This window comes from Rhinoderma darwinii, chromosome 2 (genome assembly GCF_050947455.1).
Source record: "Rhinoderma darwinii isolate aRhiDar2 chromosome 2, aRhiDar2.hap1, whole genome shotgun sequence".
In the NCBI taxonomy this organism is placed as follows: Eukaryota; Metazoa; Chordata; class Amphibia; order Anura; family Rhinodermatidae; genus Rhinoderma; species Rhinoderma darwinii.
This window is the reverse complement of record NC_134688.1, coordinates 16,856,358-16,870,815: the sequence shown is the minus strand read 5'-3', so window position 1 is coordinate 16,870,815 and position 14,458 is coordinate 16,856,358. Positions and strand designations below refer to the sequence as shown.

Below are 14,458 nucleotides of genomic sequence, written 5' to 3'. Positions count from 1 at the left end.
ATTATTTGAGCACTGTATGGTGGTATTATTTGAGCACTGTATGGTGGTATTATTTGAGCACTGTATGCTGGTATTATCTGGTCACTGTATGGTGGTATTATTTGAGCACTGTATGGTGGTATTATCTGAGCACTGTATGGTGGTATTATTTCAGCACTGTATGGTGGTATTATTTGAACACTGTATGGTGGTATTATTTGAGCACTGTATGGTGGTATTATTTCAGCACTGTATGGTGGTATTATTTGAGCACTGCATGGTGGTATTATTTCAGCACTGTATGGTGGTATTATTTCAGCACTGTATGGTGGTATTATTTCAGCACTGTATGGTGGTAATATTTGAAGACTGTATGGTGGTATTATTTCAGCACTGTATGGTGGTAATATTTGAAGACTATGGTGGTATTATTTGAGCACTGTATGTTGGCATTTCAGCACTGTATGGTGGTATTTCAGCACTATATGTTGGTATTATTTCAGCACTGTATGGTGGTAATATTTCAGCACTATATGTTGGTATTATTTCAGCACTATATGTTGGTATTATTTCAGCACTGTATGGTGGTAATATTTCTGCACTATATGTTGGTATTATTTCAGCACTGTATGGTGGTATTATTTCAGCACTGTATGGTGGTATTATTTCAGCACTGTATGGTGGTATTACTTAGGCATTGTGTGGCACTTTTACTGTGTATTATTTTTGCAGAGTAGCAGCATTGTTATTTAGGTAACAGTATAAAAGTGTTATTTGGCCAAGATATGGCACTATTATTTGGGCACCATACTGTATGATACTGATAATTGGACACTGTATGTTTTTTTTGTACACTGTATGGTAGTACACCTCATAGGGAGAGAGGGCGCCAACACAAGATAGAGCGCAGGGCACCATCAAACATAGAGTCAGTATTGCCTAACCGTCCATAATGCGGAACAGTAGGGACTCCTGATTCTTGATTAATTTATGATGGGACAAAAGCCATAGTATAATATTTTATTAAGAAGAGTGTTATATCGGATTATAATGTAAGATCGCTATTATTATATCTCAATGTTTTACTATATTATTATTATTATTAGTAGTAGTAGTAGTAGTAGTATAGTAGTAGTAGTAGTAGTAGTAGTAGTAGTAGTAGTAGTAGTAGTAGTATAACGCACGTCTCCATCCGTCTTGATCGTAGCAGCCGCCTTATGCTAATCCTATGAGAGATTTCTCATTTCCCCTCCCGCAGAATGGTCTAGCACCTATTAGAGCAGTGAACAATTTGTTTTAATGTTGCTTGTATTGCAGTTTTATAGCAGTTGGATGTTGCTTTCCGAGCCTATAAAAGCAAATGTGTTTTCCTAAGGCGCCCCCCTCCCCAGTATGGAGAAAACCCATTGTTATAACATGACTATAGTGACTCTGTATAAAGCAATGGTGCAGCCCCTGTGCCCTCACAGCCCAGCTAGCACATATCTAGTTATCATCATCATCATCATCATCATCATCATCATCCTCTCTCCTTAAGAACTGCAGCAGACAAGCACTTAGCAGTAGACTGGATGTGAGCTGGGTACAGAGATGCTACATGGCAGAAGCCACCCTGCTGGCAGCATGTAAATCTACCTGCAGACTGACTATCTCAGGCTTCCCACACAGTGTAATACTTGTGAGCAGGAAAGCAACATCTCCAGGCTACAGAGCTGAGCAGTAGGGACCTCCACATCCAGCTCCTTGAGTCTGAAGCCCTCATCTGAGATATGTTTGCCTCTATCTGGTATGCCAAGAAGCTGGGGCGCAGGTTTGTCCACAATGCCAGGAAAGCCAAATTGCAAAAGGTACAAGACAGTTTACATTGGCATATTTTTATTATTATTATTATTATTCGTTATATTTTATTATCATTATATTATTATTTTATAGCGTTATATTTGTACTATTGTTTTATATTATTATTATTATTCTATTAGTTTTTTTTTCATTTTATATATATATATATATATATATATATATATATTTATTTATATATCATTTTATTATTAGTTATTTTATTGTTATTTATCATTTATTATCATTATATTATTTTATAGTGTTATTTTTGTATTCTTTAATATTCTTTTATATTGTGGTTTTTTATTATTATTATTATTATTATTATTATTATTGTATTAGTATTACATATTTTTATTATAAGTATTATTATTATTTATTATATTGTTTTTGTATCATTTAAAATTATTTATTTGTTATATTATTTTATTATTCTAAGAAGTATTATATTTTATATATTTTTTATGATTATTTAATTTCATAATTACATAATTGTTTGATATTATTATTTTTATTACTTTATATTTTATATCCTTTATTAGTAGTAGTATTTTATATTATTTTATATAAATTTAAAGTATTAATTTTTTTTATTTTAACTTTTTAATATTATAATTCGTCCTTTTCTTGTTTTGCCTACATTCTGTCCTAACAGATTGACATTTCTTATGAAGCTGCCTTATGTTTTCAGAAGCAGTAAAGCCGGGTTTGTCATTTGTCACAACTCCATAGTGATTACTACAATGTGTTAAGTGCGCTTTTTCATGAGACTGCAGGTAATGCTACTGCATTACAGTATCTTAACTCAGAGTTACCACAGCGCACTAGGGAGAGAATTCCATGACAAATTCAGCTCTGCTATATCTGTGGCTATAAGCCCTGGCAGCGTTGAGGTTAATCATAGTACTGAAATGATAAGGTGAATGGATTTGTGGATGATGTTGATAAAAAAAAAGTAGGTCTAGTGGTTTCATTTGTGTAGTAGAGGTAATTCTGCAATTATTCAAAGTTGTGCTCCGGAAGATGGAAATTTGGCAACTAGAATTTCACTTTTCTGTAGCTTATTTTGGGGTTTCTCACTTAGATTTACGGCATCTAATTGTTGGTATAAAAATCATATTATCATCATTAGCTGCAAATTGCTACAACCACAAACGTTATCATATATACAGATGTAGCAGAGCTGAATTTGTCATTTGTCATTCACTTGTTTCTTCTGTGTACAGTAAGCTAATGTAGTAGGTTTACCCATAGAAAACTAATTATAACGTATCATGATATCAGGGTTTGCTCTGCCAGATGACAAATTCGGCTCTGTTACACCTTTGAATGCAGTTCATATATTATTGTGTCTGATCGGTTGGAGAGTGTAGTCTTGTTGTCTTAATTGAATGTTATGAGAATCTCTGCCACAATATACCGAAAGATAGATTCTTCAGTGTGTAAAGATGTAGCAGAGCTGAATTTGCTATTTAACTATTTGGGACTGCTTTGTTTCTCTGTTGTGATAACTCAAGTGAGTGTGAATTAGTCCGTAGGTTGACCTGCAGTCCTATGTAGATCAACAATTAACACATTGTGACCTCACGATGAGTTGTGCAAAAATACATATTCTTCTCTACTACATCTGAAAATATCAGCGATACTACATTTGTTCAGAAAATGAAAAACAGATTTCATTTGCAGGATTTAGTGAATTTTGACCCCTCTTTAAGATATATCAACGTGCCACTGCTGTAAATTGGGAATAAGAGGGTCCTGAAAACCAATCAGGTAACTTGACCCATATTATCAAAGAGTTTAGATAGGTTGGTGGTCTAGTGTAGTAGAGGGGGTTCATATTTTATTCCCTGGGGGTCTAGGGTAGAAGAGAAGGTGAATACCTGGTGGTCTGGTGGTTTACTGGCCTCCCCAGTCTCCAGCCATGTGCACAATGCATTTAGCTTCACTTTCTGCCCTACACTAATCATGCAGATCAGTGCTGGGGACAGTGAGGGCTCTGTGGCTGTCCATGACCTCAAACAGTGGAAAATTCTGTTACGTGTGAATTGGGCTTTAGAAACCTTATTCACATACATTGTATAATGTTGTGTTGCGGATTCTTGGTGCAGAATCCGCAACAAATTTCTGCAAGAAATCCGCCATGTCTGAACGCAGCTTTTTTTTTTTCCTGAGGCTATGCCTACTTAAAGGGTTTTTGTTTTTGTGGACCATATATCTTCTATCCATGGCACCCCACTATACTATCATTTATCATACAACCTATGGATAGGGAATAAATGTCCCAGGTGAGAAAACCCCCTTGAAGGGATTGTCCAAGTTAGAAAACCCACTATATACCCTATCTGAGAATTCTTAGTTAATAGAGGAGGGGTCCTCTGTAACCGCTTTCCACTCTGGCCTAGAGATGAGGATCCTGAACAAAGAACATCTCTTGCTTTGGAGGACCTGTGTTGTCCTGTATTACGCGATCAACACATTGATATGAATGGGCACTGTGTAATGCTTAATTTTCCCTGTGGTGGCGCTGCTGGGAAATGAAACACTTTTAATATTTCCCCAGAGATTACAGCTGATCGTTGATGATCCCATCAGGGGGACACTTTGTATTCAGCTTATTGTCCAAGGGATTCTTCTAACAAGTTTCGAGTGTCCAAAGGAAATCCGGCCCATTTTAACTTTACCTGCCAATATCTCCTGTCTGCCAGGAGTTTCTGCTGCCCTAGAAGTTGCACCAAGATTTTGTATTAAAGAGTCTCTGTCACCACATTATAAGTGCCCTGTCTTGTACATGATGTGATCGGCGCTGTAATGCAGATTACAGCAGTGTTTTTTATTTGGAAAAACGATTATTTTTGACAGAGTTACAACCTATTTTAGCTTTATGCTAATGACTTTCTTAATGCCCAACTGGGCGTGTTTTACTTTTGACCAAGTGGGCGTTGTACAGAGGTGTGTATGAGGCTGACCAATCAGTGACCAATCAGTGTCATACACTTCTCCCCATTCATTTACACTGCATATAGTGATCTTACTAGATCACTATGTGCAGCCATATACACACACACACTAACGTTACTTAAGTGTCCTGAGAGTTAATAGACATTGCGTCCAGCCAGGACGTGATGTCTATTCAGAATCCTGATACTTCGCTAATGTTTGTGTGTGATTTACAGCACAGCACATCGAGTTCACGCTGGGTGTCATTTACAGAGTAATCTCGCGAGATTACGCTTGCTGTGCTGTAAATGACACACAAACTTTAGCAAAGTGTCAGGATTCGGAATAGACATCACGTCCTGGTTGGTAGTGATGTCCATTAACTCTCAGGACACTTGAGTAACGTTAGTGTGTGTGTGTATGTGGCTGCACATAGTGATCTAGTAAGATCACTATGTGCTGTGTAAATGAATGGAGAGAAGTGTATGACGCTGATTGGTCACTGATTGGTCAGCGTCATACACTTCTCTCCACAACGCCCACTTGGTCAAAAAGTAAAACACGCCCAGTTGGGCATTAAGAAACTCATTAGCATAAAGCTAAAATAGGTCATAACTCCGTCAAAAATGATTGTTTTTCTAAATAAAAAACACTGCTGTGATCTACATTACAGCGCCGATCACATCATGTACAAGACAGGGCACTTATAATGTGGTGACAGAGCCTCTTTAAGTCTAAAATTGACTATTTAAAGGAACACTGTAACATAATCTAAGTTATGAGGAAAGATTAAAAGAATTAAACCTATTTAGCCTTGAAAAGAGACGACTAAGGGGGGACATGATTAACTTATATAAATATATTAATGGCACATACAAAAAATATGGTGAAATCCTGTTCCTTGTAAAAAAAAACTAAAAAAACAAGGGGGCGCTCCCTCCGTCTGGAGAAAAAATGGTTCAACCTGCGGAGGCGACAAGCCTTCTTTACTGTGAGAACTGTGAATCTATGGAATAGTCAACGCAGGAGCTGGTCACAGTAGCTACATTAATTGGCTTTAAAAAAGGATTAGACAATTTCCTACAACAAAAAAATGTTACCTCCTATGTGTAGAAATTGTTCCCTTCCCTTTTCCCATCCCTTGGTTGAACTTGAAGGACATGTGTCTTTTTTCAACCGTACTAATTATGTAACTATAAAAACACTATGGGGACTTCTAGCCTAAGGGGGAGTGTATGACAAACACACCCTCTTTTGGGTGTTCTTTGATCTCTGTTAAGCCCCGCCCCTGAGGAACTGCACCATACATACACATTGTATATGTTTTGCCTGAAGTATTTCATTAAATCTGAGTAACCAGAAACGCCCATAGTGTGCTTTATGTTATTCCTGGGTTATCAGAGGCTGAAGTTAAAGGCTGCCTATGAGCTGAGCTTTCTTGCCTGTGTTCCCAATGAGAAATCTGCTCGGCCCTATGCTCTGGCTACACACCTTATTGTTCTAGGGATGCCTCATAGCAACTAATCAGACCTCTTCATTCATTTTCTTACCTGTGCTAGGAAATTAACAATGGAGTCTAATCGGTTGCTATAAGATCCAATGTCACTTTGGGAACACTTAGCTGCCAGATCACAGAACCAGGAAGTGTTGTCATGAGGATGCAGGAAGAGGAGCTATACTCCATACATAATAAGAATTGTATGGATTTCTGGATCACCATGCACCGGAAGAAAGCTGTTTTATTTTTTTATATTATCATCTTTAACTTGCCTATTCTACTGGACTGACATGGAGTCTCTCGAAATAGGGCAGACCTGCACTCTTAGCTGAGTAGGTGAGTCTCTGGCAAAAGACTACTGGCAGCCCCTAGAGCGTTAGTGGAAGTTATATAAATATATATGTAGTGAGCTCCCCCTTGTGGCAGCTACAGACTGCCAAAAATGTTTAATTCAAAGGGGTATTCTAGCCTACGACATTTATCATTTATGTACTGGCTGTTTCCGTCACTCCCATAGACTTTGAATGGAGAGGCAGCACACGTGCTTGGTTGATGCTCCATTCAATCTCCACTTTACCGTGCTTGTGTTGCTGGGGGAGGATGGTATCTCCGGTTCTAGCAATCGTTGGGGGTCCTATTAGTTAGACCTACTCCAATCTAACATTTATCACCTATCCAGTGGATAGGTGATAAATGTTTTAGGCCGGAATACTCATTTAACGCTAAGGCTGTGTGAAGTACTCTGCTGCCACTATTAATGTGGGACAATTTGTTGGCCCTATATTTATTGGGAGGACACACTTGGAGGTGGGATGCTGCCAGTTCTACCAAACCGGTTGTTAAAATAACAGCGAGCCGGGGAGAGGTGGGATGTAATTAAGAGGTTACAATGCGGCAATTGCATTTTTTTTTTATTGAGAGGGCACAGTGTGGCTAATTTAGTTCAGGGGGCACAGTGTGGCCAATAATGTATTAAGGGGGGACAGTGTGACTAATTTATTCAGGGGGCACATTGTGGCTATTGTTTTTTATTGAGCTGGCGCAGTGTCTCTAGTGTGATTAGGGGGCACAGTGTGGCTAATAATGTATTCATGGGGACACAGTGTGGCAAATTTTTTAATGAGCGAGCACTTTGTGGCTAATTGTGTATTCATCGAGCATAGTGTGGCTATATATGTATTTAGAGGGCACAATTTGACGAATTATGCATTCAAGGAGCACAGTGGGTCTTGTTTTATTTTATTTAGGGGCATAAGGTGGCAAATTCTTTGTTCAGGGGACACAGGTCGGGTAATTCTTTTTTATTGAGAGGCACACTGTGGCTAATGTGTTCAAAGGTCATGAAGTGTCTAATTTTTCTTTGGGGGCACATTGTGGCTAATGTATTTAGAGGGCACATTGTGGCTATTATTTTTGAGGGGGCACACTCTGGCTCATTATGTATTCAGGGGCACAGTGGGACTATTTATGCAATCCGTGGGCACAGTGTGGCTAGTTTTTTTTATTAAGAGACACAAGATGGCAAATTTTTTGTTCAAGGGGCACAGTCTGGCTATTTTCTATATTCAGGGGGCACAGTGTGGGCATATTTTTATTCAGGGGGCACAGTGTGGGGCATATTTTTATACAGAGTGTGCAGTGTGGGGCATATTTTTATTCAGGAGGCACCGTGTGAGGCATATTTTTATTTAGGGGTATAGTTCATGACATATTTTTATTCAAAGGCACAGTGTGGGACACAGTCAGGGGACACAAATTATTTCTTATAAGTACACCCTTATGTTTTTGATGGACATGTCTGTTATAAGCTCAGCACTTGAGATTGAGCGTCCCAGTACGTCGGCTGGAGCATAACTTTGCATCACTTTACTAAACATCATAATCTGTCAACACTTTGCAATTAAGTAAATGCAGATACATCTGTTGATGCTGATTTGAAGTACTGGGAAGGAGCAGTGTAAAAATAGAGCACACATGGAAAAGTGTTGACGTGAAGCTGTGATCATAAACACGGTTATGTAATATGAAGGAGACGTAATCCATTCTATATTATGATTTATTTACCAGGACTCTAGTAGCTGGGGGCTTCCTGCAGGGAAGGATATCGCATGTCCTAAGCTTAGCTGAGTATTCAGCTACATGGTCTCTTAATGACCAATTTCGAGGAGATCGTCCTAGAAAACATAGATGACAAGTGTCCGTAACCTCTAGGGACCCTCTTAAGGTTTAGAGCTGAGGATGGAAATTTTTTATTCTCAAAAATATATCTGTTGACCATTCCAAATATACAGTCTTATAAAAATAAATACAACGGGGTCTACAGTATATGGCATATAATATTGGAAATAATACACTATGATCCATTAAGACTAAGCATTGGGCTGACTTGGACCTTCGTAGTAGCATCTACTCAGGGGCGCATACAGAAATCTTAGGGCAACATAGAAAAACATAGTATGGGCCCCACCCCCACTTAGAGCGCCAAAACATTCCGAGCTCTGGTATTCAGACATAGAAAGAGCTTTGTTAATATTGACGCACGGTCTGAAAACCATATATTTCAATGTATTTACGGCAGATAACTGAAACAAATACATTGATAAATCTACCCTTAGCGCTCCAAATCCTCTGCTTTCCTTACACAGTACATGATAAAATTCTGGCTGCTTGCAGCCACCACTAGGGGGAGCTCCATGCGTATGGATTTATACAGCTAGTATTGCATTCAATGTAGTGAGCTCTCCCTAGTTGTGGCTGCTAAATGATGCTATGATTCTATGTCAGGAATCCGGAAAAGAGTTCTGTAAAGCACCCTTACTCCCAGTCAAATTCCTTAGATGCATATAAATGGTTAAACGGCCGGGATTAGATCCCATTTGTTACAGTGGTAGCCCCGCTGTCAGTCATGGCCACACTCTCGCGGCGATTGCATGATCACCAGGACATACTATAACATTTTGTTGCATTTAGGTGACTGCAATTAGGACGTGATATTTGCAGGAACGGGTTAATTACATCATAAACATTTCACACATCAATAAGTAACTCATTCAGGATCTTCATCTATTAGCCAGAAGCAGAGAGCAGCTACAAAGAGCATATCTCCCTCTGGAGGACCCAGCATTACACCGAAAATCAATTGAGTTAAATGGGAACTGTGTAATACTTAATCTCCCCTGTGGAGGAGCTACAGGGGAATTAAACACTTACTGCAAGATTTCCCCACAGATCACAGCTGATCACTGGGAAAACCCTGTTTATAAGTTTATCATTTTGGACCTTTCTAACAAAAAGGAATTGTCCAAAGTGGACAACCATTTAAGGAATGTTGTGAACCAGCATTTACGTACTTCATATATTTCTTGTAGTATATTAAAAGACATTGTATAATTTTGAAGTTACCATAGCATGCCTACCCTATGTAGGTGGATGACGGTGGGTTGTATCTTGACTTAATAGACTTTTACTGACTGTTCAATTAATTGAAGGCTTGACAAATAATGCTGCCTACAGTGCAGCGGCAGGGTGAGAGATCACAGGTAGAGGGTGACGCCATTTATATCCAGGTAATTATGTATAGAGAAGGTAAAGACGTCTTCTGTATTAAATATTGAGTATTACTAATGCCACAAAGAACCTTAACTGAAATGTGACTTCAGTATTACTGATGTTATACTGACGGGCTCGGGAAATCCATAAAAAAGATACTAGATGCGAGTTGTTTGGTAGAATTGTCAAACTGTAAAACTACTTTAGCTGAAACCCTGTCTGTGATATATAGAATATGCTTTTTTCTTTTCTTGACTGCCATGGTTGGCATGATAAAAAACATAATAATGTGCACCTATATTGTTAGTCAGGTATGCAGTTACCTGTATTGTAGTAGTTATATTCTTGTATATAAAAGGCAGTATTATAGTAGTTATATTCTTGTATATAGGGGCAGTAGTATAGTAGTTATATTCTTGTATATAGGGGGCAGTATTATAGTAGTTATATTCTTGTATATAGGAGCAGTATTATAGTAGTTATATTCTTGTATATAGGGGGCAGTATTATAGTAGTTATATTCTTGTATATAGGAGGCAGTATTATAGTAGTTATATTCTTGTATATAGGGGGCGGTTTAATAGTAGTTATATTCTTGTACATAGGGGGCGGTTTAATAGTAGTTATATTCTTGTACTTAGGGGCAGTAGTATAGTAGTTATATTCTTGTATATAGGGGGCAGTATTATAGTAGTTATATTCTTGTATATAGGAGGCAGTATTATAGCAGTTATATTCTTGTATATAGGGGGCAGCATTATAGTAGTTATATTCTTGTATATAGGGGCAGTATTATAGTAGTTATATTCTTGTATATAGGGGCAGTATTATAGTAGTTATATTCTTGTATATAGGGAGCAGTATTATAGTAGTTATATTCTTGTATATAGGAGGCAGTATTATAGTAGTTATATTTTTGTATATAGGGGCAGTATTATAGTAGTTATATTCTTGTATATAGGGGCAGTATTATAGTAGTTATATTCTTGTATATAGGGGGCAGCATTATAGTAGTTATATTCTTGTATATAGGGGCAGCATTATAGTAGTTATATTCTTGTATATAGGGGCAGTATTATAGTAGTTATATTCTTGTATATAGGGACAGTATTATAGTATATTCTTGTATATAGAAGGCAGTATTATAGTAGTTATATTCTTGTATATAGAGGCAGTATTATAGTAGTTATATTCTTGTATATAGGGGCAGTATTATAATAGTTATATTCTTGTATATAGGAGCAGTATTATAGTAGTTATATTCTTGTATATAGGAGGCGGTTTAATAGTAGTTATATTCTTGTACATAGGGGGCGGTTTAATAGTAGTTATATTCTTGTACTTAGGGGCAGTATTATAGTAGTTATATTCTTGTATATAGGGGGCAGTATTATAGTAGTTATATTCTTGTATATAGGAGGCAGTATTATAGCAGTTATATTCTTGTATATAGGGGGCAGCATTATAGTAGTTATATTCTTGTATATAGGGGCAGTATTATAGTAGTTATATTCTTGTATATAGGGGCAGTATTATAGTAGTTATATTCTTGTATATAGGGAGCAGTATTATAGTAGTTATATTCTTGTATATAGGAGGCAGTATTATAGTAGTTATATTTTTGTATATAGGGGCAGTATTATAGTAGTTATATTCTTGTATATAGGGGCAGTATTATAGTAGTTATATTCTTGTATATAGGGGGCAGCATTATAGTAGTTATATTCTTGTATATAGGGGCAGCATTATAGTAGTTATATTCTTGTATATAGGGGCAGTATTATAGTAGTTATATTCTTGTATATAGGGACAGTATTATAGTATATTCTTGTATATAGGAGGCAGTATAGTAGTTATATTCTTGTATATAGAGGCAGTATTATAGTAGTTATATTCTTGTATATAGGGGCAGTATTATAATAGTTATATTCTTGTATATAGGAGCAGTATTATAGTAGTTATATTCTTGTATATAGGAGGCAGTATTATAGTAGTTATATTCTTGTATATAGGAGCAGTATTATAGTAGTTATATTCTTGTACATAGGGGCAGTATTATAGTAGTTATATTCTTGTATATAGAAGCAGTATTATAGTAGTTATATTCTTGTATATAGGGACAGTATTATAGTAGTTATATTCTTGTATATAGGAGCAGTATTACCATAGTTATATTCTTGTATACAGCGGCAGTATTATAGTAGTTATATTCTTGTATATAGGGGTAGTGTTATAGTAGTTATATTCTTGTATATAGGGGACAGTATTAGGGCATGACCACACATGGCGGAATTCCTCCGCAACTGTCCGCATCAATGCCGCACAGAATCTGCGTTGCAGATTCTGCAGCGGATCTGCACAAAATGTGCAGAAAATTGATGCGGACTGGCCGCTGCGGACTGCAGGAAAAGTGCTTCTCTTCTCCCTATTCAGTGCAGGATAGAGAGAAGGGACAGCACTTTCCCTAGTGAAAGTCAAAGAAATTCATACTTACCGCCCGTTGTCTTGGTGACGCGTCCCTCTTTCGGCATCCGGCCCGACCTCCCTGGATGACGCTCCAGTCCATGTGACCGCTGCAGCCTGTGCTTGGCCTGTGATTGGCTGCAGCCGTCACTTACACTGAAACGTCATCCTGGGAGGCCGGACTGTAGACAGACGCAGGGAGTTCTCGGTAAGTATGAACTTATATTTTTTTTTACAGATACATGTATATTGAGATCGGTAGTCACTGTCCCGGGTGCAGAAACAGTTACTGCCGATCGCGTAACTCTTTCAGCACCCTGGACAGTGACTATTTACAGACGTCTCCTAGCAACGCTCCCGTCATTACGGGAGCCCCATTGACTTCCTCAGTCTGGCTGTAGACCTAGAAATACATAGGTCCAGCCAGAATGAAGAAATGTCATGGTAGTAAAAACAATACGCTCCGCAGCACACATAAGATCTGCGGACTTCATTGCGGAATTTTGACTCTCCATTGAAGTCAATGGAGAAATTCCGCCATGAGTCCGCAACCAGTCCGCCACTGCTCCGCAACAGACAGAGCATGCTGCGGACACCAAATTCCGCTCCGCAGCCTATGCTCCGCAGCGGAATTGTACGCATCGTGTAAACGAACACTGCTAAATTAAAGTGAAAGTCAATGGAGAAACGGCTCCGCTGCGGATTAACGCTGTGGAGTGTCCGCAGCGGAATTTAAGTGAAAATCCGCCATGTGTGAACCCGCCCTTATAGTAATTATATTCTTGTATATAGGGGCAGTATTATAGTAGTTATATTCTTGTATATAGGAGGCAGTATTATAGTAGTTATATTCTTGTACATAGGGGGCAGTATTATAGTAGTTATATTCTTGTATATAGGAGCAGTATTATAGTAGTTATATTCTTGTATATAGGGGCAGTATTATAGTAGTTATATTCTTGTAAATAGGGGTAGTATTATAGTAGTTATATTATTGTATATAGGAGCTGTATTATAGTAGTTATATTCTTGTATATAGGGGCAGTATTATAGTAGTTATATTCTTGTATATAGAAGCAGTATTATAGTAGTTATATTCTTGTATATAGGGGGCAGTATTATAGTAGTTATATTCTTGTATATAGGGGCAGTATTATAACAGTTATATTCTTGTATATAGGGGTCAGTATTATAGTAGTTATATTCTTGTATATAGGGGTAGTATTATAGTAGTTATATTCTTGTATATAGGGACAGTATTATAGTAGTTATATTCTTGTATATAGGGGTAGTATTATAGTAGTTATATTCTTGTATATAGGAGCAGTATTATAGTAGTTATATTCTTGTATATAGGGGGCAGTATTATAGTAGTTATATTCTCGTATATAGGAGCAGTAATATAGTCGTTATATTCTTGTATATAGGGGCAGTATTATAGTAGTTATATTCTTGTATATAGGAGCAGTATTATAGTAGTTATATTCTTGTATATAGGGGCAGTATTATAGTAGTTATATTCTTGTATATAGGGGCAGTATTATAACCGTTATATTCTTGTATATAGGGGGCAGTATTATAGTACTTATATTCTTGTATATAGGGGCAGTATTATAGTAGTTATATTCTTGTACATGGGGGGCAGTATTATAGTAGTTATATTCTTGTATATAGTGGCAGTATTATAGTAGTTATATTCTTGTACATAGGGGGCAGTATTATAGTAGTTATATTCTTGTAATATAGGGGCAGTATTATAGTAGTTATATTCTTGTATATAGGGGGCAGTATTATAGTAGTTATATTCTTGTACATAGGGGGCAGTATTATAGTAGTTATATTCTTGTATATAGGGGCAGTATTATAGTAGTTATATTCGTGTATATAGGAGCAGTATTATAGTAGCTATATTCTTGAATATAGGGAGCAGTATTATAGTAGTTATATTCTTGTACAGTGGGGACTGTATTATAGTAGTTATATTTTTGTATATAGGGGCAGTATTATAGTAGTTATATTCTTGTATATAGGGGGCAGTATTATAGTAGTTATATTCTTGTATATAGGGGGCAGTATTATAGTAGTTATATTCTTGTATATAGGAGGCAGTATTACAGTAGTTATATTCTTGTATATAGGAGGCAGTATTATAGTAGTTATATTCTTGTATATAGGAGCAGTATTATAGTA

At 37.1% G+C, this 14,458-nt stretch overlaps 1 protein-coding gene across 9 annotated transcripts in view; it reads left to right on the top strand.

The window, feature by feature from the left end:
• The window catches only part of DLG2 (discs large MAGUK scaffold protein 2), a 1,355,189-nt gene that overhangs the window by 664,223 nt on the left and 676,508 nt on the right, over positions 1–14,458 (top strand). Inside the window, exon 1 of one of the 9 annotated variants that reach the window (XM_075851405.1) lies at positions 1,417–1,826. The exons of 7 other annotated variants lie outside the window; for them this stretch is intronic. In XM_075851405.1, coding sequence (XP_075707520.1) covers positions 1,749–1,826 — 78 coding nt within the window. In that variant the 5' untranslated portion in view covers positions 1,417–1,748. Of the gene's footprint in view, positions 1–1,416; positions 1,827–14,458 lie in introns of those variants that run through there. One more of the 9 variants, XM_075851408.1, reaches the window with a different exon arrangement.